This window comes from Akebia trifoliata, chromosome 9, assembly GCF_017979445.1.
Source record: "Akebia trifoliata isolate Shusen 1 chromosome 9, ASM1797944v1, whole genome shotgun sequence".
NCBI classification, from domain to species: domain Eukaryota; kingdom Viridiplantae; phylum Streptophyta; class Magnoliopsida; order Ranunculales; family Lardizabalaceae; genus Akebia; species Akebia trifoliata.
The window spans coordinates 14,312,901-14,340,400 of record NC_141383.1 but is presented as its reverse complement, the minus strand read 5'-3'; the positions used below and the strand labels follow the sequence as shown (position 1 = coordinate 14,340,400).

The 27,500-nt window shown below is 33.1% G+C and overlaps 1 protein-coding gene and 1 pseudogene across 5 annotated transcripts in view; both read left to right on the top strand.

The window, feature by feature from the left end:
• Positions 1 to 1,877: 1,877 nt before the first annotated feature.
• LOC147394352 (PR5-like receptor kinase pseudogene) overlaps positions 1,878 to 27,500 on the top strand; it is a 47,212-nt pseudogene continuing 21,589 nt past the window's right edge. The window contains exon 1 of the transcript XR_015181303.1: positions 1,878 to 1,951. The product of XR_015181303.1 is annotated as a PR5-like receptor kinase pseudogene (transcript). The remainder of the gene's footprint in view (positions 1,952 to 27,500) is intronic.
• Positions 7,957 to 15,289, top strand: LOC147394354 (cold-responsive protein kinase 1-like). Of its 4 annotated transcripts, none has more exons than XM_086453187.1 (11): positions 7,957 to 8,234; positions 8,351 to 8,594; positions 11,665 to 11,732; positions 12,810 to 12,882; positions 13,227 to 13,401; positions 13,530 to 13,705; positions 14,021 to 14,139; positions 14,291 to 14,425; positions 14,547 to 14,697; positions 14,803 to 14,867; positions 15,029 to 15,289. In XM_086453187.1, the coding sequence occupies exons 6-11, from the start codon at positions 13,595 to 13,597 to the stop codon at positions 15,054 to 15,056; spliced, it is 609 nt and encodes a 202-aa protein (XP_086309313.1). In that variant the 5' UTR covers positions 7,957 to 8,234; positions 8,351 to 8,594; positions 11,665 to 11,732; positions 12,810 to 12,882; positions 13,227 to 13,401; positions 13,530 to 13,594; the 3' UTR covers positions 15,057 to 15,289. The 4 variants fall into 4 exon arrangements, with proteins under 4 accessions (XP_086309313.1, XP_086309311.1, XP_086309312.1 ...); XM_086453185.1 differs by having other exon boundaries at positions 13,222 to 13,401; XM_086453186.1 differs by lacking the exon at positions 11,665 to 11,732.

Sequence of the window (27,500 nt, the reverse complement as noted above, 5' to 3'; positions counted from 1 at the left end):
GCTTGCTTATCAGGAGAAAAAAAAAACTTAAAAATTGTTGTAAATATGGAAAAACCGAGTTTTCAAAATCGGCTGAATTTTGCAAACAATTGACCGATTTAGATTTGGTTCAAAGGGTACTTTCTTTGGGCCACTGAGGTAATTTGAAAACAACGTACTTTTTTTTTTTTTTTTTTTTTTACTTCTCTTCTCTGTTATTTTGTTCACAACGTTTTCTAACTTTAGATTGTACTTTTACCTTCGCCATGCTAACAGAACAGAGAAAACCAAAAGAAAACATAAAACCCATGGTAAGGGAGAACGAAAAGAGGTATGCTTACTTAACTTTCTTTGTTAAAACAATAAGACCCATTTATCTGGATTTTGCTTAAATAGCAGTCTTACTGAGTTCCATTCTTTGGAGCTCAAAACCAGCATGGGAGGGGTACCAGGCATTTCCTCTCATTTTATTTGTTTGATGAAACCATGTTCCTTTGTGTTTTCTACCCAATAGAAAAGCTACGTAAAGAACCTGGAATCAACTCATGTCCTTTAGGACTAAGACCCCCAATGTTTCCATATGTGGCTCCACAACTCTTAAGATTTTTCTATGGAAATGTGTTTCCATAGGCCCTTCTTCCAACCCCTATGATAAATCCCATTCTTCCTCCTTTGTTTTTTGGAGCACTATGGGGGTGTGGTGCGAAATCTCTACATGAACAACCAATCAGTGACATGTCATTTTGAAATCATACCCAACATACCAATCTTTCCCCAAGTCTTTGATTATCATTCTAAGTCAAATTAATGTTTCAACTGAAAAAAATCAAGTCTGGTTGAAATACCAGCATTAACCATGGTATTGAAACTCGGATGATTTTTTAAAACTTCACTGAGTCAGTTTCGAACAGTTTATGTGTTTCTTTCACACGTGTACATGATATTTTATAATTTTTATAGAATGGGATTTTATGATTGTAGCATCTATTAGTCCAGTTTATACAGGAAAAAAACGATTATTTGAAATCCAAATATTTTCAATTTAGGTCTAATTAGTTTGAACCAGTTTGGGAGGATTTTACTCATCCCAGTTGGGTTGTCCTAGATTCAGGTAGCCCGATCTTATTCCAAATCTGGTTAAAACCATGATACTAGCAAATTTCTTCTTTGTTCTTATTTATTTATTACTTTTGTTGAGTTACGTAGAGAAGATATCCCATGTGTGTTAGGATGGTGGGAGAATTATGAGTTTTCAACTTCACACTCAACTCAAGAACCTACAACCACCAAGACTTCCCTCCCTTCCACTAGAGAAACCTTAGTTTCCCATTCTCCAGCACCAGCAACTAGTAATGTAGGTTGTACATCTTGAATTGTGGTGAACCCGAACCAAAAATCCAATTTCAGACAGGAGGAAAGTTGGCACTTTGTGGAAGAATTCAACTACGTTGCCAAAGGATAGTAACTCACTTGAAATCTGATCTCCGTGATTTACTCAACAATTTCACATAACATGTCTATCCTCTTTCATTTAAAATTGCACAAACTCTTTCCTTTCCCAAATGCAAGCTTGGGGGTTCTTCTACTTCTCATCTAACATTCTTTCACACATTTCATGATTACATGGGTTATAGATATTTTTTATGATAAATTATCATTAATGATGGAAAGGCGTATTGAAGGAGGCTGGGAAGACCTACCCAGAAGAAAAAAAAAAATACTCCTCTAAAGGAGGTTGGTGTCTCTGTGACCTCAATGAAACTTATCCAATATGGCGACTTGGAAAACAAAAACGAAATGACATGATTTCTATTCTTTAGAGTTTAGATAATGTTATATGCTGCTTCTCACCATTTTAACCCTTATTGAAATCTAGCAAACCCTGATTTGAGTAGTGACCTATCAGTTTGGTCTTGTTTGTGATCAGTTTCAGGTGTTGCAGGGAGCAATGTAAAACTGAAGATTGGAATAGGTATGATATCCATCATCTAAAATTTCTATTGTTGAACTCTGACATTTGTGTAAAAAGTCATCATTCTATTTACATTCATGAAAAACACACTTATCGAAGAAAAAATTATACATATTCATGAAAAACTGATTAGAACAAATTCTTTCATTTATTCGTAGTTCATTATTAATCTGATGTAATGCAGAATTTAGCTTGAAAAATAAACAAATGGAAATCGTTAGCAACGATCCTCCAATAATGGAATAAGTCCTGTTGTAACATGTGTAATGGTTATCAATTTCAATTATATTAGAGTGTAATAAGATATGGCCCAATGGCTTTATAATGCCATCTTAACAGTTATAATATCTTTTATTAAAATGTTTTGTCTAATCAATCTCTTAAGAACATCTTTGTTTACGGATTCTTTCACCAAAAAAAACACCTTTAGTTTGTGTTATTAAATATATGAAAACCAAGATTTTCATGAATGCTTTCATGTAAGTAGTCACATAAATAAGTTTTATTTAAAGAAATGAAGAGAAAATATAGCACAAAAGGGTTTATATTTTGTTTTGAAACAGACCTTACTCTTTCCATAATGGTATGTGCTTTTTCTAACTTGTCACACTCTTTTCAATCATGTATATTCTTTATTATCTAGAGGAAATATTAATTTTATAGAATTACTGTATTTTTAGAAGACATAAGGGCTTACAATAATTGTCTTTATATCATGGGTGTTATTTATGTAGACAATCTAATACTATAATGGCATTGCTGATGATTGTTTATACCTTCACCTAATCAAAACCCCCTTAAGAACATATTTTTGTATGATCAACTTGCACTAATAAAATTAATATAAAAAATTTATACAATAACAATAGACCAGCCATGTTAAATAGAGTTGGATGCTGGGTTGGCAAGGAAAAAAATATGTCCATTGAATGTGGGTGGCAGAGTTAGGATGTTGAGATTGATGTGTTACAACTGGCAAAATATACTTAGAAATGAGAGCATCCATGGAAATTTAGGTATAGCTCCAATAGGTGCTAAAAGTAGAGAGCTGCTATTGACACCGCAACTTTTACATATTACACCCCATTTCTTCAATTATTTATCACACCTCTACTAAAGAGTAAAACACACTATTCAAACACTATAGAGGTTTGACTCACATTATAATTTCAACATTACAAAACATAATAACACTCACTTAGAAAATTTCAGTGTTTGTTTACATTTATGATTAGGCTCATATAAAATCCTAAACCCCAAAAAATATAAATTTAGCAAAGAAATAGAAAATGAGAGAGCTTCTATTGGTACCCCTACTTTAACTTATTTTTTACCATTCACTATTTTTTAATTGTGGTGTAATAAGTAAAAGTTGGGGTGCCAATAGCAGCTCTCAATAACTAAAGATAAGTTATTTTAGATAGTTTGGGCATATGCAAAGAAAGCTAATAAAAACAGCAATGAGATGGAGCAATTTGATGCAAAGTGAGGGCATTCAAAGGACAAGAGGAAGATAGGAAATGACATGGATAGAGTTGGGAAGAAAAGATTTGCTGGAACTTGCCATCTGGTTCATTATGGAGTTAAATGGAAAAAATGGATTCATCCCCGCAATCAGGGAAGGTGTAGATGATGATGATTATGTGTTCATGTAAAATGTTCATCAGTTTATTTTAACATTTTATTCGGCATAGGGTTTAGCTTAATATAAAGAGAAGAGGCTATAACATTTTTGGTTCATGTTTACTTTTTGTAATTCAGATAAACCAAGAAGAATTTATCAAATAATTTTTATGCCTAGTAAATTATTCAACTGAACTACCAAGAGATTACAATATTTCAGAGAGTCTTAATCCTTATATCCATAACAATTTCTATTCCCTTTGACTATTCAATCATAGGGAATACTTTTGTTATATTATTTTCTATTCCCTATGACTTCTGTAAAATACTTTTCTACAATTTTGGTCAACTTTGCTGGATGCAGAAAAGATTTTCCTCAACAGTCTTTATGGAAATATACTATTCAATCATATATATCTTGAAGAGTTTGATAAAACTTATCAAATATCATCAAGACCTGGATTTATGTGTCCAATTGAAATAGAGAAATTATGAATTAGAAGATATCATTTCTTTAATAAGGTGGTGGATCCTCTGCTGGATATTTGCTACAACTCCAGTGTAATGTTAATTACACAAAATACCCATGATGTATCTACACAAGTCTAGCATCACTGGTTGGTAAACCAAAATAACTAGTGCATCGTAAAAATAAATTCCTATACGGATAGCTGATATGTGTGAGAATACATCTTTCACTGTATACTCTTTGAATTTGGACTAATAAATGATAATACATGTCAGTTTGAACTCAACTACATCAATGATCAAGATAATATCATCTCATCTTATAGAGACTATATATGTATCATCTATTTAATTAGAAGCCTAGTCTCTCTCAGCTATGACTATTTCAGGTTCATAAGAAACTGCACACACAAGTTTTTTCACTTTTTTGTCCAAAACCCCTTTGTACCCATCCTACAGTATGTTTCCTGAGAACCTACTTTCATCTCATGAAAATTACAGGAATACCCGCCTAATGTGATTATGCAAAAAAATTGATTATCTTGATATAAATCACAATGAACGAAATTTATATATGAGGAAAATGGATTTGCCAGGTCAAGTATTTCAAACATTATTCTTCACAATTTTTTGAGGGTCTCGACTGTAATTTGCAAATATCATTAAAGAATATTGGTGTTAAGTTCCAGCATATTTCCAAGGATTTTTCCCAGAAAAATATCATGAATGGTGTTCTAAATCTCTTACAAATAAGATAACGAATTTGAAAGTCCACCACCTAGTAAGACCCTTCGGAGTCAAAAATTGTCTTATTGAAAACACCTAAAGATTCATTTTGTAAAACAATCAGTAATGATTGAAATAAACTAAATTGGTCCAACCTGACATGTTTAGTCAATGGTTCGCTTACTTGCATATGATACATTGAATTTTTGAAATGATGGTAAATTTTGCGAATTTATCAATTAAAACATAAATCAAGTGCCAGCATAGCTAAGTTGGTCAGACGTGTAGAGTGTTGTTCTCATATCTTAGGTTCAAACCCCATTCTACCCAACTTCACCTTTCTAACGATTTACCCCTTAACTATATATATATATAAATATTTAAATCCACATCTTGATTGCTCTGCAAAGGATTGAACACTCAAGTTGCTTATAGTTAATTAACCTATCAAAGTAATTCTCGTGATGGTTTCCATTTTTCAGCATGTTAGTCTATTTAAACTCTGTATTATCTTTCTTATTCTTTCAGCCTAGCACATTAATATATCATGCATCCAAGTGTAACTTGCTTTTTCTCCTCTTTTCTTTGCTTATAGGTGCATCAATAGCTGGAATCATTATTATAGCTACAATGGTAGTTATATTATGTTGCTTGAGAAGAAAATTTTGTTTAGATAAATTGTTCTTTTGGAAGAAGAAAACAAGGAATTCTCAAAGTTTTGAGATGTTTCTAAAGAATCATTGATCCTTGGTTCCAAAAAGATACAAATATTCAAATATCAAGAAAATGACAAGCTCCTTCAAGGAAAAATTAGGCCAAGGAGCTTATGGTGATGTGTTTAGAGGAAAGCTATTTGACGGGTGTATGGTGGCTGTGAAGGTATTGAGAGAATCGAAAGGTAATGGAGAAGAATTTATTAATGAGGTCGCAAGTATTAGCAGGACTTCCCATGTTAATGTTGTCACTATGCTAGGTTTCTGTGTTGAGGACTCAAAAAAAGCTCTTATCTATGAGTTCATGCCCAATGGATGTCTTGAAAAGTTCATATATGATAAAAAACCATTACAGAAATATCCTCACCTTCAATGGGAGACACTATACAAAATTGCTATTGGCATTGCTCGAGGACTAGAGTACTTGCACCGTGGTTGTAACGCACGAATAGTACATTTTGATATAAAACCTCATAACATTCTTCTAGACCAAGACCTTTGTCCGAAAATTTCTGATTTGGGCTCGCGAAATTGTCCCTTAAGAAAGAAAGTATCATATCGATGATGGGTGCTAGAGGGACTCCAGGGTATATGGCACCAGAATTGTTTAATAGGAACTTCGGAGGAGTCATTACAACATTTTTTGTCTACAGCGGCGGTTTATAACAGCGGATACTTTTTTCCGCCGCTATAAGTACAACTTGTTGCAGCGGATTCTATTATCCGCCTCCATAGATATAACTTGTGCAGCGGATTACTTTATCCGCTTCTATAGGAACCCGTGCTTACCGCCAAGTCCTTATTGAGTGCATATAGCAGCGGATAACTATATCCGCCCCTACAAAATGAAAAAAAAATTAATATAAAAAGTTCTATTCAGGTTGTTCTTTTTATCTAATTTTGTATAAATTGAATCTAGATGCGGACTAATATATCCGCCACTAAAAAAGCAACCTTTTAATATATAAAATTCTATTTAATGATGAATTCTTTTTATTAAAATTTTTTTAATTGAATATAACAGCGGATTAGTAATTCCGCCACTAAAAATAAAATTTTTTAATTAAGTTTTTTTAAATTGAATATAGCATTTAAATTGAATATAGCAGCGGATTTGTATATCCGCCACTATAAAACCATTTTTTTTTTCTTTTTTTGTATATAAAAAATTCTTTTCAGTGAATTCTTCTCTTTTTTGCAAATTGTCTTTTAATTGAATATAACAGCGGACTAATATATCCGCCACAAAAAAAAAATTATTTTAAACCTTTGGCTACCAATCTTCTTATGGCAGAATATGTTAGGATTCTTTATTTCGTATGGTCTTTCGTTAAATATGTCCCTTGTGTCCTCTATTCAAAACCAATGCACGTTAGCCAACTACATAATTTTTATCGAAAGGCTAAACCAATACATGCACATTACTCCTGAAGCCCCAGAAGTCATAGTAAAAAAACGTCCAGCAGCCAATTGGCCTGCTGTTGGCAGAGTGGAGATTCATGATTTGAAGGTATGTATGTGTGTATGTGTGGACGAATTTCACTTCCTATATCAATTTGTCACTTGGGACTGTTAGTTATGACAATGGAGATTAAGCCTTAAAGGTATGTCATGCAAGATATTGGGGAAAAGGTCGAGGTATGACACATACCTAGATCAATCTAGACGATATCCCATGGTCTGAGTTAAGTAGAGTTGAGACATATTGAACAAGGTCGACTTAGGAGTAGTCAAGAGCCAGTCCTCCATATATAAGATTGATAGACACATCTAGTGTCGATCTATTATTGACAAGTCCTAAACACGAACTCTAGCCACCGTCAAATGCATTTTTAGAGAAGTTGATAAAAGTTTCTGCCATAACCCATCTTTGTGGTTGGATGATTGACTTAGCCTAAGAGCTGCTTTTTTGGTTGGAGACTCCATAGAATGCCAAGCAGTAGCAGCAGCAGCATGGGCCTTAAGATTAGGGTTGAAGGACACTTACCCTAATCATTTATTTTCCTTATCATCATTCATTCACCATGCAGGGTTATGATTTAATGGCCGGTCCCAGACACAGAGTTCAACTGTGTTGATGAGGTCATGGCCTCTTTGGCTTATAATCCATCATATTGAAATAATATCTTAGTGGGATTGCTCCTTGGGCATTTCAGTGCCCTTTTTTTTTTATTCTAGAGCAGCAAACTTACTTTCTTAATGAGATCAGTAACTCAGTGTAGTGAGAATTGAACCCAAATCTATAATATCATCACAAATATATTTTACCATTTGTCATTTACAAAAGTTTTACAAAATTATGAAGCCATTGTGAGTGCAGCGCACTACGTGAAAAACCCAAAATTTGAACAAAATATTTGTTGGCCCTGCCCCGACGAATTTTATAACTTGAAATACCACGGCCTTTCGACCACGTTTCTCTCTCTCTCATAGGCTCGCTCGCTCGCAGTCTCTCCCGCGATCACTCTCTCAATGTATCTTTCTCATTGTCTTTCCCTCGATCTCTCTCTTGAACGACATCTCTTTTTCTATAAATCTCTCTCTCTCTCTCTGTCTCACTGTCTCTCTCGATCGACCTCTCCATCTCTCACAGTTTCTTTCTCGATCGATCCCTCGATGTCTCTGTCTGTCTCTCTCTCTCTCTCTCTCTCTCTCGATCTACCTCCCTCGATAGATCTCATCTCCCACTTTATTTGATCGATCGATCTCGATTTAGATCTGATCCTCGTTTTTGATTGATAAGTCATCAAGAGGTATGTTTTTGATTGATAAGTCCAATTCTGTTCATCTGTGGAGAGATCACAGAGATGTATTTGAGGTATCTTCGATTTTGTAAAGTTTTGATGAAATTGATTTGTGATTGATGCAGTTTTTAGTAATTAGAGTTTGAGATTTGATTCGAAAGATGCTGACGAAATTCGAAACAAAGAGTAATCGGGTGAATGGTTTGAGTTTCCATCGTAAGAGGCCATGGATCCTTGCGAGTCTTCACAATGGTGTGATCCAGTTATAGGATTATAGGATGGGCACTCTTATTGATAGATTTGATGAGCATGATGGACCTGTTTGTGGCGTTCATTTTCACAAATCTCAGCTTTTGTTCGTCTCCGGAGGTAATTTTAATTCTAATTTTATATTTCATTTTGTAGTTCATCAATTTCAATTTCTCGTTAGGGTTAACTGTTACCATATCAATTGAGATCATCTTTGTTTCTATCTATAAAATATTGGGGTAGTATAATTCTGTAGATCAGTTTTTGAATTTATACTCCTTTTTAGAAATTTAGGGACAATTGTGAATTGTGAATTTGTGATTGAGTTTCTATAACCAGATCAGTACTAGATAGTAGTAGTTCTCTAATATTTTGTTTAGATGGGAGTAGATCTATACGAATAAGTGTATTTATTAGTAATCTAATCAGCAACAACAATTATCTAATCTAAAATCACTCAATACTATTTAAGTAATATCTAGAAGAATATGAAGAGTTTCAATGATCCTAGCTTTACGAAATTGGTTGTGCTCTTTTGGTTTTTGATCTTGTGACACCTCCAACACCTATTTCCTTGTTTTTGTGAAATTATCTCATCCTTGCTTGAACATTCTGATAATATCTCACATCTGATCTTGAATTTGAACACATCGTCTACTTCTCTTTGGAGTTATTGTTGATTGAGAAAATGAGCTCGAACAACAACACCAAACAATACCAACTATGGCTTTCACACTGAATAAAAAGAAGCAGAGAGAGAGAGAACGAGAGAGCAACACTTTTTTTTCTCAATTTTCTACTAAAGGCTGAGAAAGTCTGGAAGAAAAACACTAGCAAATGAACACTCCACAACAGAACTCTAATCAATTTCATCAAGAACACCATTGCCTTTGACATCAAATTTCAGTGGGCCCACCCTACTTCTTTTGTTTTGAATCAAACCTCATAGTTTATGCTTTTGAAAGAAATCAGGAATTCCTTGGTTCTAATGGAAGATAACCAAGTCTTTTTAACTTTTAAAAGCCTATTAAAAAGCTATATTGCAAGTGGGTGTAAAAGTTGAGGATACATATGCCTATGGGATTCATGCCTGGGTTTAAGTTTTTTTTTCTCTCTTTCACACGTTATCTTTTTCTTTTCTAAAATTAATCATGTCAATTAAAGAGCATCTTTTGTCAAAAAAAAAAAAAAAAAAAAACAAAAATGGTTTCAATGGTATGAGAAGACTATGGAATTGGTTTTCTTTGTAAGCAAGTTTTTGAATGTTGGATGTTTGTCTCTGCCTTTTATGGATCATACAAGTATTTTTTGCAGTCTTGGACTAAGCTACTTGACAGCTACAATAGGGCTGAATTTGAACAGTAATTTGTGTTCTTCTGGGAGTAGTACACTATGAAAAAAAATATTTATTTTAGTCACAATTCCAATATTCTAGTGGAATAATTTTTAATAACTTTGTGGGACTGTGCGCTTTGATTTGGGATTCACATAGGTGTCTGGGGTCAACTAGGGGTACGTATTGGGTAATGGTCATATTTCATTAAGATATTTTTGATGATCTATAATGCCTCACACAGGTCTGTGACCACCATCAATTGTAAGAATGTACATATTTTCCTGGACAATACATTTACTATGTCACATAATTTGTATATCAAGGAATCACTGTTTACAAATTAAGAAGGCATTAGAAACCACTATGGACCTACAAGGCACCTTGTCTTCCGACACAGCTAGTGGAAAACTCACTACAATGGCATATATATCTCTTGTTGATTTAGACAAACATACAACTTCTTCATGCATACTTAGAAGGCATGCCCCCCACCCCACCATTTCTCAATCAGACCTACACCAGTGGTTTTAGCTAGAATCCACATTCTTCAAAGTTGTTAGGTTCTCATTAGCAGTCGGTGACCTTTTCTTCTTTTATTATTTCACATAGCTTTCCGTAGGCCGTAGCACGTCCATTCTTCATCTTTTAGGTGCCCAAGGTGATGATGTATGTCGGGTAAAACTTGGGAAATTTGACCCGTCTAGGATGCCCATTAATTGTGTTGAGTTCAACGTATCTTGAGTACAAGCTGGGCTGGTCAAGTAAATACTTTTATTTTTAACTTCTTGAAGAAAAACATTAAGGAAGAAGTATAACCCAAAATCAAATCATAAAGTCCATGAAATTAAGAGCACACTATATAACTTGAGAGTGCCTACATATGTTAGCAGATAAGATGAGAATTCAAGTACAATCCTGGATTTCACCCTAGATGACAGCTAGAACCTTTATAAGATTTCCCAAACCCAAAAAAAATCCTTATTTTCATGTTCTTGTAACCTAAAATGATCAATTACAATAATATACAAAAAATTCTTCAAAAAGAAGGACATTGTCCTTATATCATCTATGTCAATATGTCATCTCCATCTTATGCTGCAGGTTTGATTTTTTTAATTATTGGAAAGCAACTTAGGGTATTTCTTTATGAATCAATCCTAACTTATTAGTATAAGTTTAAAGTGACACAAAAATGATGCAACAAAGAAAATGACCACACACAAGACTCAAAATTTAAATGGCTCTCTGCAGCATGCTTACTCCACAGAGGAGATGATTTGGATCAAATCACTATATTCTTAAGCAAATTACAGCCATAGAGATCTTTAATCGCAACCGAATACACAAGTGCAAGTCTTTTCCCAATTAAAACCCCCACACCATCTAAACTAAGAGACACAATCTGAATAGTTCCCACATTAATTAACCTACAGAATATGAGACACCTATCACAACAATTAGGTGAATTTTGTATGCACCAAGACCTTTCCTTAACCGTAGATTTTGAAACATGTCTTGATGATTGATCCGTATAATAAGAGGGGCCTATGCCATCACCTTCACTCATTGTTTTTTTTATGAGCTTTTCTTTTTAAAATAAATATAAATGAAGAGTTTAGTGTTTGATTGTTGGCAAAATAAATTCTTTTTATTTTTTATTTTTTTTATTTTTTATGTGATGCAGTGATACATCAATTATATGTATATGTTCGATCCTTGCTATATGAAATTGGGAGTGATGGGCTCATCTGATAAGTCTCTTGAGAATATACTAACATCTATTTATTGTGTTAAATACATGATGTTGATACTGATAAAAGAGACAACTTCATAAAAAGGGCTTTCTTTTGACAGTTATCAATTCTGTTATGTATACAAAGGAACGTAGGAGGTTGAGGAGACCTCAAAAGGATTAAACAGAGGTACGGTCACAAACAAAGGAACAAGTAACAAAGCTCTCTAGAAATAGCTAAATTTCATATAGAGGCCCAACTAAACAAATCCTCATCTAGAGACAAAATCTTCCAAACCCATAAATATGTCTTGATAATAATAAAGGATTTTTCTTGACATCTCATTTTGATGCAATGTTTCAGTCTAGAGAAAAACTGAAATGGTCTCAACCAAACATTCCTAGACTATCTAAAACATTCAATGTTTAGTTCGATCTCGACTGAAATCAGAAAATTCTGCTGAAAACCCCTCATATTTCTTTCCAACTAAATACCTAACATATTGGTATTCATCTCATTATTGTTAGAATTTAGAATGGTTAGATATCCAAATTAGTTGGACAAGTGGATAGTGTTGGTGTGATACCAGAGAAAAAGAAATTGTATAATATATATAAATAAATAAATAAGGTAAGAGAATTCTTGAAATTGAGGAGCAAATTCGTGGGTTTTCTCTTGTGAGCAACTCACATAATTATTTACAATAGAGTATTGATGTTACAGTCAAGATATGATGCACGAGACTAATGTATTACAATTGCTCTGTGGGACCTTTCACTTCTGTCTAAAAGAAATTCCTAACCACTATTGAATGAGTAAAACTCCTAAAATCTCACTGTCAGACATATACATAAGAAACGTATTACATACATCCTTGACATAAAATTAACTTAATGGGTTTGGAGTCCTTGAAGCTTTGTTGCTTCCTCAAAGCCACTGCATATTTGCAAGCTCTAATCACCATTGGAGTTATCCCATCTTTTTTGGAAAACTTTCATACTATGTCAGTAATTATATTAAAAATCTGTGAATTTATATAATGAAGCTATGATTTTACCTGCTCCGAAACAACCAGCATTTTCTTTTGGGAAAAGTGTGTTGGAGGCAGATTTACTTAGAGACAAACAAGAAAAGGAATTGTCGCCTCTACTTTCCTGCACTGAAAGTTTATCTTACTTGATTTTCCTTTCCTTTGTAACTCTTCTTATTTACATCTGTGTAATTCTATAGAAAGTTTACCGTACTTGATGGAATTTAATCCCTTAGGTCTCTTCGCGCTCTGAATATGATTAAGCATGAGTTCTACAACATACGAAACAAATTCCAGGACATCGTTCAGGTAATACTTAAATTTCAAATTTCAAATGATTAGTGTTGGGTGTACAACTACAGACTGCACCCATCCAAGTGCACATGCAAGGGTAAAGGTGACCGACCATTTGATGGGTCCACCTTGGATATCTATGTCCTTTAACCAAACCAATTGAGTGACCGTAACGCCCTTGATACCCTCTTACTTGTTGGCTCACTGCCCAATAAACATTTGACATGTGGTGCGAATGACATCAGCAATAGAGAGAGCTTCTCTCTTGCCTACTGCCCACATAATTCCATAATTCCATGGATCATCTAGAAATAAATATATCGATTGAACTTATTTTACTTGTTTTGTTAACAGTGCAGTCTGCCTATTTGAGCAGCAATCATCAGATGCAACTGTCACCTCAGATAATGAAGACTCGACAAGGGCCTTTTACAGCTGTTGTTTTGTTACCGTTAGATCAAGGGTTGGTCTGTGTCATTGCAGATCAGCAGTTTCTTTTTTGTGGATATAAAGTTTTTGGGTGAGGAGGAAAAGGTATTGTTCTGTAAAATTCATTCCTATGTTTGTACTGCTGAAATTAATATGATACTAGGTAGGATTTTTGAACTTGGAGATCGTTTTGATGGACCCTGAAATTGTTAGTCTGATCCTTCTATGTGCAGGATGGATGTGTTTGAGCATTCGTGACCTAAGTATTTCCTAGGTGCGTGTGTATGACCTTGCATTCATGTCATGTTCCTATGTGTTGGCTGGGCATACTGAAATTGTACTATGCCTAGACACATGCATTTCAAGTTCTGGAAGAACACTTCTTGTAACTGGAAGCAAGGACAATAGTGTGAGTCTCTCTCTTTCGTCTGCTCTCGCAAGGCATTTATAGATTTGTGTATTTAATCATTTCCAATTGCTTTTTGAGTGTTTTCAATTACATATGCCACATGGTACAACTAAAAAAAGCACTTATACCGGTTGATTACTGTTGGTAATTGTGATTGGAGAAAACATGATCAAGATATATTTTCTTATTCTTATTCTTATTCTTATGTTTATCTTCCAAACAGCTTTTGTGTTTTCTAGAGTGGTGACCATATAGGTGAAACTTGTTCCCTTTTTTAATTGATTTCTCATGTTTATTATCTTCTATGGATTACAGGTGAGATTATGGGAACATGAAAGTAGGTGCTGTATTAGAGTTGGTACTGGTCATATGGGAGCCGTTGGAACTGTTGCATTTTCAAAGAAACGGAAGAATTTCATCATTAGTGGTAGTAGGTAAGCACTGGGGGACAAACTATGTCTTTCTTGAATGGTTTTTGCTTGCATTTATGTGTTTGAATCTTTTCATTTCAGATCTTGTAGTTCAATTGATGGGTTGGACTTGGAGCTGTGCATCGGTTTTAATTGCATTTTTTTTTTTTTGCAGGATTGTTCATAGAGATATCAAGGCAAGCAACATCCTTCTTGACGAAAAATTCCAATCGAAGATTGGGGATTTTGGGCTAACTAGGTTCTTCCTTGAAGACAAAGCGTATCTCAACACCACATTTGCTGGAACTTTGTGAGTTGTTTGCTTATTATACAAAATTATAAGTATTAGATTATAAAACACAATTATGTAATCCACTTGTATGAAAGACTGTAAAAGATTAATCATGGAGTGTTGTTTGTGTCTCTTATAGAGGTTATACGGCCCCTAAATACGTCATTAGAAGAGAATTATCTGAGAAGGCTGACATTTACAGCTTCAGGGTTCTAGTGCTCGAGATCATTAGTTGTAGGAAAAACACAGATCTTTCTGTACCATCAGAAATGCAATATCTTCCCGAATATGTAAGCCTTATAAGCGTTTTCGGGTTCTTATGTTCTTTAATTCTAGTTCTTTTTCTTTCATTATACTTCAATCTCAATTTGCCAATTTTCTCTTCTTGTATATAGGCATGGAAGCTTTACGAGAAATCCAGAGTACTTGAATTGGTGGATCCAAAACTACATGAAGACAGGTTTGTAGAAAAGGATGTCTTACAAGCAATTCAAGTGACATTCTTATGCTTCCAAGCTTACCCAAACATGCGGCCACCAATGTCGAAGATCGTTGCTATGTTAATTTGTTTTTCTATTACTTTGGGTTGATATCTCGATGTACCAAACCTTTTCCGTGTAGGTACGAGAGCGCTATTAGGATTTTTTAGAAAACAGTAGCAATGGAGGGGAAATCCGAACCTTGAGGAAAATAAGAAGACACGATAGAGCGGAGAGAGCTAGAAGGGATCAAAAACATCACGACCATTTGCTTCTAATTGTATTTTATTTCTAAGCAATTATGTGATGTAATTTCATTTGTAACCGCCCAATTGCTTCAATTAGAGCTTGTTTAGTAATGAAATTTCAATATATAATATGAATTTTGAGTTGTTTAGTTTAATTTGAAGTTTGTTTTATGATTTTTGTTTTGTTTGTTATTTTTCTGATTTTTTTATATTATTATTTCATTTATTGTGATTGGTGAATTAGAGGATTGTCCTATTGTTGGTTAAACCTCCATATTCGACGGCCATATTCTATGGATTTTTTTTTTTAAGCCCATTCTCCAATCAATTTGATAGTCTAGGGCCGTCAAAAAAAAAAATTCTACAAGAGAATATTTGACGGGCATATTTGACGGTAGGGTCCGTCAAATTTCTCAAAATTTGACGGGCTAAGACCGTCAAATATGGGCTTTTTTCACATAGTGGCGGAAGGAAAAAAATGAAAAGACAATAAACGAAGAAATATAGGAATAACTAGGTAAGAAAGTCTCTCGTTGAGACTATGGAAGTAAGGAATTGCAATAGGACTTAACAAAAAACACCTTATCCCTAGTACCATCCCAAAGAATGGGTACACTAATGGTATTTGACTGCTAAGGCCAATTATCAATAGGATTTTTCAATCATTAAACTGTCTTCTGAAATCAAAATCCCAAATTAGCTCCTCCCCTACATGACATAAAACTACAAAGGATAATGCTGAAGTAACTTAAAAATGCACATCGATTGTACATTCTGATGTGGTGGAATTCTCATGGCTGTTCATATGGGAGGTCAATTGCTAAATTCATTACCTCTGTTGTTTTCATGTGCTTGCTGCGGCATATTTCCTTTTTGAACAATTCTTTTTAGTTTCATTGTATATTATTAGCGGTAATACATCTTAGAGATTTAACAAGCCTATAGAAAATTCTGGTTTTGTGAGGTTAATTTCCTTTGGGAGGCTTGTAAGTTGTCATCGAGAATGCTTAGCTAGAAAATTTGCAGAATCAGAATTATTCGCCAATATGTGACTTGATATGGGGATTATGCCACATGGCAGTGGAAAGCATATAGATGCCAGGGTGTTGAGAAAAATATGAAAGATCTGTAGCTAATTCGTATTGAAAACTGAATCCCATCTAAACACCGAGCCTTCAAAGATCAATTTTTTGCACTCTTTGTAAACCAAGGATGGACCAATGAAGAAAGCATTTGTTAGTGAAATCTTTATTGCTCATTGTTGATGGAAATGGAGTGACTAATTTGATACTTAAATCATATGGGTGATATGTCAGTTCTATTTTTTTATTTTTAATTTCTCTCTATATCAAAGTAGCGTAGGTTGGTCCCCTCTCTTTTCATGTCAAAGATAGTGCAATCACAACCCATTTTCAAAATACTGTATCAATAGAAATCGAGGTAATCCTTCTTCAAATCGCACTGGTTTGCAATAAATAATATACCCATATTAATTGTGTTAACTGTAATTCTTTTCATATCACTTGTTCAACACAACATGCTATACCATGCTTAAGCACTGGAGAAATTGTTTGGGAGAGAGAAAACTGGCCATCTTCATATTGTACTTAAGCTCATTTGTCAAAGTATTTTCTGTCTTGGTTGAGTATCCTCTTGTACTGGAACCCCTAAAAAGCATATGGTTAGCTTATCAAGCATTGTAAGTTGTCTAGTTTAATGTACTGGCACATATTTGTGCATCGGGTCTATTGAGATTTTTCTAAGGTATCATTTAGTCTTGGGCAAGATCTCTTTCCGTCAGCTCACCAAGATGTGGAACGTGGCCCAAGGTTTTAAAACTTAGCGAGCTTAAACTATACAGGCTTACGTTGCATGCTTATGTTGAGATTTGTATGGATTTAAGTTTCAGACATGAGAATTTGAGTCATACTAGTTCATTGGCCACATGTCTCATTGCCTCATATTTTTTTAATTATACATGATTTAGCTTCCAATATCTCGTTTCCTGTTTTCCAACTCATTGAATTGCCTCCACCAGATGTTCGATACCTTGTTAAACTAATCAATCATTCATTAACTGTAATAGAGAGGAGTTGACGTTTACTTGAGAAATATTTGTTCACCCTAGGGGGGATTAAATACCAATGAACTTTTAACCTTTCTTGTAGATTGCATTTAATATTAAATATTTTCCTTGTTTAACCAGTTAGTCCTGTTAATTATAAAACATTTGTTCTGATATTTTGTTCTATGCGAAATTGTCAATTGATTGGCAGGTTCTTATGGATCAACTCTACGCTACAAGAGTGTGGAGCGATTGAAACCTATTGGAAAACATTTCCTTCTTGGTGGAAGTGGAGAAATAAGTGATTTTCAGGAGATTTTGTGTTATCTTGACTAACTTATGTAAGTATTCATTCATTTAAAAAGAACCTATAATTCAGGAGAAAATAAACTAAATCCATGAATAGGTTTTTGCATATGATTTATGCTTTGATTGTAAGTAGTTCAAAGCTTTGATAATAAAACTCTCCTCTTTTCCCTTTTCCCTTTTCCTATGCTCTTAGTTTTCAGTATGATCCAGTATTTGCAGGCTTTTACTGTACCCAATGATTGATGATTTTGGGCATTTGCAGCATATATGATAATATGTGGGATGATGGCAACTCTTTGGGTCCTAAAGAAGTTCACAACTATTTAAATCAGGTGATGTACAATAGGCATAACAAATCTAATCCTCTTTGGAACTCACTTGTTCTCGGTGGAGTGAAAAATGGACAGAAGTATCTTGGCATGGTAATATCATATACTATACAAATTGATTCCTTCTAAAATGTTTGTTTGATTCAAAAGGTATAATGTTTCTGGTGAATCTTTTAGAAGAGATGAGTCCATGATTGAAAGGAAAGGAACATCATTTCCATGTTTAAGACATACATGCAAATGCTTGAAAATGTGAACTTGGAGATGGGGAATATTTTGTTGGTTGCACTCTTTAAGCAAAAAAAATTACGCTTAAGTGTCATTCTTGAGGACATTCTGGATGGGATTCAGATGCACTCAAGCCTTTCAATATATGGCATATGGGCCTACTGCTTAGAATTTGGCTATTGTTGCATTCATGCACAATAGATATCAAGGTAGTGTAAGGGTTGTTTCATTCATTAAAAGAATTCAGTTTCTTTTGTGGAAGAGGTGAAGCAGTTAGTTGATTAAAGCTATGTAGGTTCTATCTAGGCTTTTATGGTGTTTGATGATTCAAGCAATTGAAAGGTTCATCATTTCTTATAGTGGGTCAAGGCTGTCTGCCTCCTTGGAGGTGACTTATGTTGGCTGTCTTTTGTTCTGCAACTGATTCCTATGAATCTGAAGTTTGATGACGTGCTGCCTTCTCTTCTATGTGTTATATTTTTTTTGTGACAATGCCTTAGTTGCCTCTGTCATAATCTTCATTAGTTAGTCTAGATATATTACAATGAAAATGAGTTCTTATCTACTCGAGTTTCTTCTTCTCCTTTTTCATTTATTTTTAATTGTTTTGAGATTCCACGTCAACCACGGAGGCATCTGCTTCAAAGTGGTTGGAGTGTTTTCGTTAGCTCTAAAAGGCTTGTTGCAGGGGATGCATTTATTTTTCTTAGGTTGGTTTTTTTTTTTCTCTAGTCTTTAGTTTACTTAGGTTCAAATTCTCATTCTTCTCTACTTATGGGCTAATTTATGGCTTTCAAAGGTGAAAATGGGGGACTTCGTGTTGGGGTACGACGTGCTATGAGACAGTAGAGTAATGTTCCATCTTCAGTCATATCTAGTCACAACATGCACCTCGGAGTACTTGCAATAGCAGGAGAAATCTATTCAAGCTTGTCAACAACAACGTTCTAGAGATATTCAGAGCAAACTTCTGGGTGGTTCAACTAGGAGTTGTACCAAGGTTTTTCCTCTTCACTTGTAGTGTAAATCTTGGTTGGTGTGCGATGGGTAGGTAGTGTTTCAATACTAGCAATTTAAGCTCGCTCTTACTCTTACGTATGTGTGTTGATTTCAGGTTCACAAGCAAGGAATTGCTCTTGGGAGGTCTGTGGACCTTACTAATGGTGAATTAAAAGCCCCCAGCAAAAGTTGACTGGTTGTATATATTGATATCGAGGGAGATATGATGCTTGTTGGAGATGATCCCTGGCAGTAAGTAATTGTTTCTTTTGCTTATAATATTGATATAATTTGTCATTTTTGAATGCGTATTTTACTCCAATTGGGGTGCCAACTTTCCGAAAAGGGTGTAATTGTGCATCTGCAGGGTCTAGTATGCTTCCAGCAATTGCCGCATCAGTGAGCCCATTTTCATTTGGAATTCAGGTTGCTCAATTTTTACGATTCAAGTCTCATGTTCTCGAATTGAAAGGTAAAGGAATGTTGTTAAATTTTTTTTTTATAAATTTTTTGAGTTATGACTTCATATACATCTGTTTGCGGTTTCCAATTTTTGAGATCCTTTGTATTTGCAACCAAACATGAGCCCAAGCATAGAACAAGAGAAATTAATAATGATTTGGATTATATTTGTTTGTTTCGAAATGTTTTGGCTAAAACCTTACAAAATATTTACTCCAAAGCATTCCATTCTTCAAGAATGACCGAAACATTGCTTAGAGACGAGATTTTAAACCTTGAAGAAACTCAAGAAAATCAATTTTATAGAACAATGGCCCTTCGAAGAAAAGATTTCCTCATAGAATGTTTGCTTTTCCTGAAAAAATAAAAATAAAGATGCAATCATACACCTTCATCACCATCTTTGAATGGTTGAGAGGTCCCCGTCACCACCTTCACCCATCACTAGATTGTTCTCCACGACCATCGATTTTCAATACAAATTCCTATTTCTCCACTGCTTTTATTGGTCTCTCCTTGGACTTTCCTCTTAGTGCTTGTCATGTTATCATGCTGTTCAATTGTTCCTTAGGATGGCTACAATGATTCTAGAAAATACAGTTGACTCTTATTTTTATTTGTTTTTGGTTATTTCTATAATTAATCTGAGCTTGATCTATTTTTTTTTTCCTTTAATAAATGGATGTTGATTTCTCCAATTTTGATGGTGTTTCTACAATGGGTTTCGTTTATTTTGACGAATTGAATGAATTGTGGCATTACTTCGGTTTCGTATTTTGTTTTGAATATATGCCAAGCAGGACTTGTTGAACCATACATTTGATGCTGAGTTGTTGGGCCATAATTGATTCTGGTTTTTGATAATTAAACCAAATATTCTTAAAACAACTCTAGTTCATGCAAGTTATACTAGATTCAGATGAGTCCTATCTACTTCATTGGTGTTATCATTCCTTCAATAGAAACCTGATCAAATTTGTGTATCTACTCCCCTTTCAAACAACTTATTGTTGAAGCATGGTACACAGGTGGCCTTTACCAAATTGGCATGTTTCCTCATTGGGGTGTTTGGTCAGAATGGAATGGGAAGGTTAGTTCAGATTTCATATTTTTTTTGATATTTTGCTTTCAGTTACTTCCTTTGAACTCATTGGGGTGTTTGGTCAGAATGGAATGGGAAGATTAGTCTTTGATTGAAGTCTTAGCTGTTATGTTTTCTTTGCAAGTAGCAGAATTGTTAGGTGAAGTTTTGTGGTCTAATTGGGTGTTTTAATTGCAGATTATATTACTTACTAGTTCTATTGTTAAAGGAGAAAAAACAGATCTTTGTTTAAATTCAGGACAAAAAATAAATATTTTTTTTTAATTTAAAAATGACCTATTGCAGCGGATCTTAAAATCCGCCGCTATATGATGTATATTTTTATTAATTAAAAATGTACCTACTGCAGCGGATTCTAAAATCTGCCGCTATATGCTGTATTTTTTTTTAATTAAAAATTTAACTATTGCAGCGGATCTTTAAATCCGTCGCTATATGTTGTATATTTTTATTAATTAAAAATTTACTTATTGCAGCGGATATATAAATCCGCCTTTATATGTTCCATATTCTATTATTTTTAAATTGATCTATTGCAGCGGATATGAGAAACCGCCGCTAGATGTTGAATATTCTATTAATTTGAAAATTTGATCTATTGCAGTGGATATATATATCCGTCGCTAAAGATAGTACATTTAACAGCGGATACTCTTTTCCGCTGCTACACTTAGCGACGGAGGCAACAGCGCCGGATCTTGTTTCCGCTGCTCATCGCCGCAATATCTTGTACCGACGGAAATATTAGAATATAGCGGTGGAAAAATCCGCCGCTGTAGACCAAAAATGTTGTAGTGAGTCTCACACAAGTCAGATGTATATAGCTATGGAATGATGTTGCTCGAAATGGTTGGAGGAAGAAAGAACATTGATGTGGGAGTAGAAAATATTAGTGAAATATATTTTCCACAATGGATTCACAAGCATCTCGATACATGCAGGGATCTAGGACTACGTGGAGTTATAACTACAGAGGATGAAGAAGTTGCACGAAAAATGATTTTAGTAAGTTTGTTGTGCATACAGATGGATCCATCAAATCGGCCTGCAATGAATAGAGTGTTGGAGATGTTGGAAGGAAGCCTCAATGCATTGAGAATACCACCCATGCTAGTTTTAACTTCACATTCGAGATCACAAGCAGCATCGTCAACCACATCAATTATGTAAGATAGTTATTATGTGCTGCATCTAAATATTTCTTTCAACTGGGAGGAATTAAAATTCATTTCATTTGATGGAAAAATATGTAATTTTGTTTTGTTTCAGATTATGAATACATGTTATAGTAATTTGTATTGTATGTCTAAGATTAATTGCAGTAGATGGATGCTAATATAAAGAATTAAGGATTCAATTTCACTTTCTATAATTTATATAAATATTTATTAGTTTAATTATGTAAAATTTTGATTAGTTTTCTAATTTCTTGGAAGTATACTTACATTATACTTATTTTAGTATACTTATTTTACATTATAATCTTGAAAAACAATTAGTTATAGAGTTAGAATCCTGATTTAAGTGTGTGATCAAAGGAATAGTAATTAGCCAAAGATCAAACAGTCTAGAGGATGGACATTTATTGTCAATGATGCATCTCTCAACCTTAATTCTATTAGTTAAAGAAATGGAGAAGTCTCCAATTGCATGTTTTTGATAGGAGGGAAAAGGTTTCCTCATATTTCAAAATAACAAAATTTTATTCATGAATTTAGTCTCTCTATAGTAACAAAGAGAAAAGAAATAAGTTTCAGAAACAACTTCTAAATGTGCACTTAAAAAACTACTAATTAGTTATGATTCTATTTTGAATAAGAAAATATGGTGTTTTCAGTATTCAAAATCTATGACATTATTAAAATAAACATTGATAACGAACATAATGGGTCAACGAAGTGCAAATCTCATCTTGCATTTCACGGGGGTAACTTTTGCCTATTTCGCAAGGGATTTTACTAAAATACCCCAATATTTTCTATATTAAGAAGGATTGGTAAGTAAGGTATATAAATACTATGAGTGATTAATGTTAATTAGAATTTCTAGATTAGGCTTACCTTTTGTATCTTGGTTGATGTAAATTTTATAAATATATATTCTATTGAGATTCATGTAATGATCATCCATGATTCCAAATAAAATTAGTTTTCTACATTATAGATCATTTCAATGTAATTTATTTATATGATTTGTGTGGATTTTTAAGGAAAAATAAGAATTTTAGGATAAAAATAAAAATATTTAGAAGGAGGTTGAGACAAGAACATCTTGAAAAAAAAAAATAGTCCCTCACACGAAAGACCGAGGTCCAGGTGGTATGTCATCAATTTCAACTTTTCAAATTTGAAAAATAGGAGTAGTAGTACCTCATGAAAATCATTAACAAATTAGTATTTATAAATATTATACATAACTGAAGAGAGCTTGAAAAAATATTTAGACAAAAAATATCATAAAGTGTAAAAATCTATAGCTCTTTACATGATGGATCTCTTGACTTGGTACTTTTGACTATTAGAGTGAACTGAGTTAGGTTTAGTCTAATTGTGTTCTGAGTGTCCAAATAATGGTTTTAAAATCCACTCGCCTTCCCACCTTTGTATGGTTGATTCGTTTGACAAGTAAAAAAAATAAAATAAAATCTTAGATAAGGTCACAAGTACTTAATTATTTTGTATAAAAAAGCTAATCCGACCTAGTAGAGTTTTTAATATTTTAAAATGATTAAAGTAGTCATTTTGGATCACAAGTCAATGTGAAGGACATTTCACTATGTCGCTTGGTCTTCTCCGTGTTCAAAATACTTTTTGATTTGAAAACTACCTAATGGAGGTCGACATGAGCCAATTAAAAAAAGTCATTGCACGTAAAAGATTCGTTTTCTTTTTTTAACGATGTGTGGAAATATGAATATACGATTGGAAATTTGATGACAACCATTAAAAAAATAATTAGACAACTCCCAAAAATTGCAAGGGCACATTGACCTAAGTAATTGGATTTGCTCACACAATTTCGATCTTAGTATGATTCACTCTGACTTTGTGGATCACAATGAATCAAGTAAGAACATATTTGTGCATTCAACGATTGTTGTTCATTGAATTATTTTCAAGGGATTTGACGAAAATAATAAAGTACATATTTAAGCGAATAAAATTGTGAAGAAAGAACATATTTTCTTGCAAAATCCATTGCATATAAAATTGAAAAAACAAAAATACTTTTTATTTTGTATATGTGGTACTTTTTAATCCTCCAAGACATCTTCAATTCGTTAAAAAAAATTCGCTTCTCTTAGTGCAAGGGTCATCATTGTTGGTGAAGAGTTGATTCATTTTTATTGTTTTACTAGAGTTTGCCCCTCTTTTGAGTTAAGGGAGTAGAAGATAAAACAATAATAATAAAATTGAAGAATTATTAAGAAAAGAGGTACAGGGCAGAGCATTCTCTTTTGATTAAGGAGGGTAAAAGATGAAATATAGTAAAGTTGGATGGGATAGTATTGAAAAAGAGAGGAGAAGAGGAGAGGAATGACAATAAAGTTGAAAGGGATGAAGAGGAAAGGTAATTTTATTATAAACCCCACTCTACCATTAATGAAATGTACGGTTATCTTCGTAATTGTAGTTGATGTACTAAATTACACAGCTATGTTTTATTATATAGATATCACTAAATAAACCGAATGCACATGAATTGTAAAGATCAATATTATATTATATTAAATTTTAAATTTTAATTAACATAGAGAATTATTTTAAAATTTTAAATCGATATATTTTAGCTTTATAGTGTTGTGTCATTTAATTTGGTGAAAGGGTACTTTTACGATTTTAAAAAGTGACTAATTTGAATTTGCATCAACTATTAAGGCTCCTCAAAATCATTAAAAGATAAAAGTACCATTTTACTTAATATTATTATATATCTATGATTTCACAAAATAATTTTGTGATTTAAAATTTTATTTAAAAGAAATTTTAGTTAATATTTATAATATTTGTCGTTTTTATTTGAATTCATGTTTTATCTTGCTAAGATAAATTTGATGAATCGAATTTCATTTTCATATAGTGGTAAGATCGAAATTTGAAACGTAAAATTTATTTATATTAAATAATTCTCCCCCTTCCACTCAATCTGATGGTTCTATGCGTGAGCTTGTGAATATTAGAGATACCCCTTCCATTTCTGTGAATATTTGAGATGCCTCCTCTAGTTCTAAAATAATGACTTACTCCCTTAATATTTAATTCTAAAAATGACTAAATTTTTTTTGAATCAAAATACCCTAATCTGGAATGTGAAAATCCTTGTTTTCTTTATTGAAAAAACAAACTTCTTCAATTACTCAATCTTTATAATAAAAAACTTTTTTGAGGGGAATTGTTATTTTTTTTTTTTTTTTTTTCCACCAAAGATTGGGATATTTTCTTTAAAATTTCCTTATCTTCATTTCTTAATTTGGTAGGAATTCTTTTATGTTCCCCAATGATATAAAAGATAAAATAAGAGAAAAATTTAGAAACTAAACCCATTTTAGAAAAAAACAAGGGTTACATGAAAATTATTTATTTTCTTCTCATTAATTTAAGAGATGAAACAAAATAGAAAATAAAAAAATTAATCAAATTGTAAAATCAAGTAAAAGGAGGGGCGTTAGTTGATTGAATAAATAATAAAAAATTCTTTCAGGTGGGAAGGGAATCAAGGTTTTTTTTTTTTTTTGTAAGAGGTTGAATAGTGTATGTAAAAACCCGAGTTCTTTATTCGTATTTTGAAAAAAATAGTTAAATTTTAAGAAAATCCTGAAAGTAGGATTTAAGGTAAAACTGTAAGACCTTGTTCTGATCATTTTTAATGAAATCTAATCTTACCATTAGATTCAAAATTATCAAAAAACATATTTTAGCCTATAAGCATGCTTAAGTACGAGTTCGAATAGAAAAATTGCAAAATCCTCAATTATCGAGTCGGACCAAACTGAAATAGTGACTTTTTGCTAGAGTAAGAATTATTAAGATTTGATTACATCGCTGGGTTCGTAATGAAAAATTATTAAACGTGGACTATTTATTTGTCATTTTTGAAGATCAGGAAGTTGAATTATCATCAAAAATGAAAATGACGTCAATTTTAAGAGTCACCTCAGGCAAAAAATGTAAATTTTTTTTAGAGATAGAATTTGTAGAAATTGGCTACACCATTATACCTGGAATGAAAAATTAAACGAAATAGAGTATTCATTCTTTATTTTTTAAGTTTGAACGGTCAAGTTATCATCAAACGAAATAATAGGCAAAATACGGATTTCGTCCCAAAATTTATACAAATAAAATTTTTAATTTTTTTTATTCTCGTCTTCTCCAATCCGTCCAAAACAACCAACGAAATTTAAATTTTTTTTTTTTTTTTAAATTTCAACATCAAATTCACGACAAACGGCTCGTCGTCGATGACCGACGTAGAAGGGAGAAACGTCCGCAGTCGTATTCTCTATAAAACCCACCCAACCTCTTTCCATTTCACTTTCTTTTTCATCTTGTATCGTTAAAAATCAGCCGTATTTATATACGAAAATTTTGAAACTTTGGCATTAGATTTCATCCATTTCAGGATCAAACCGTCCTTAGTCGTCTCGAAGTTCAATCCATCTCGATTTTTGTGCCATTCACCTCGATTTCTGTGCACGCACTTCAATCATCTCGTATAGAAATAGTAAGGAACTCTCAATTTCTATTAATAATTGTATATTATGAAAATTTCATTTAGGATTTTATTAAAAATTTATGGTGAGTTTCCAAAAATATAGAATTCAACTAGTTATTTCGAACTCATGGCAAAACTTGCATATTTGATATGTTTAATTGTATTTTATAACAAATTATACATGGGTAGGATACTTCAACGGGTTATTTCCATCAGTTGGGTTATGTGCACTGCTTGGACCCCGTTTTGATATAAATTTTGTATTTTTTTCAATATTATTGATAAAAATGAATTTCATAGTTGGAAAATATGATTTAATATTCAATGAACTCATATTGAGTTGATGAATATCAAAAAATGGATATTTTATTTGAGAGATTGAAAATTGTAAAAATCGAAAAAAGGGAAAAAGGGTATGAAACGGTATGAAACGGAGTGGTGTACTATCTTGGGATGTACGGTAGGGACCACTAAGCTCATACGTGGTATGGGACGCGTATGAGAGTGGAGTCACAAGTGGAATCCGAGTTATTCTTCTCTATCTTTACCAGTTAACTTGTAATTTAAAGATGATCGTATACAAATGGTTTATATATTTGGGAATCACATGCACAGCTAATAGGCATAGATGAAGATAATTAATCAGTGATCACTAAAACTCTATAGTAGTTGAACGTTCTGACACATCGAAAAGAGACCCATTGCTTATGGTCACATCAAACGGCCAGCCTAAGCCGGATAAATGGTCAACCAAGCGTGATAAGTGTAGCGACCGACCACAAAATCAAGAACTTAAAGCCAGAGAAGAATTGTAACATTATATCCCGACTGGGAACGATCCAGTCGTGAATCTCAACTCTTTAATTCCAGTACTCCACCATAGTGTATTATGTATCTGTTGCCTTACTTTGATATATAAAATGAAATGCATTTTAATGTTTCTATTTGATCAATTAGATTTGTATATAAAGAAAATATTATATTGAGTACTGTTGATTGATGTAATGTCAGTTTTAAAATATTTAGTTGCTCATCTCTGGCTATATGTACCAGTTAATCATAGTTTATTCTGTAAAATTTTGTATATTTTAAAATGATTCAGTATGTTTATTCATTCTTGTTATGAGGTTATTAGTAGAAATTGTTTGTTTCCTTAT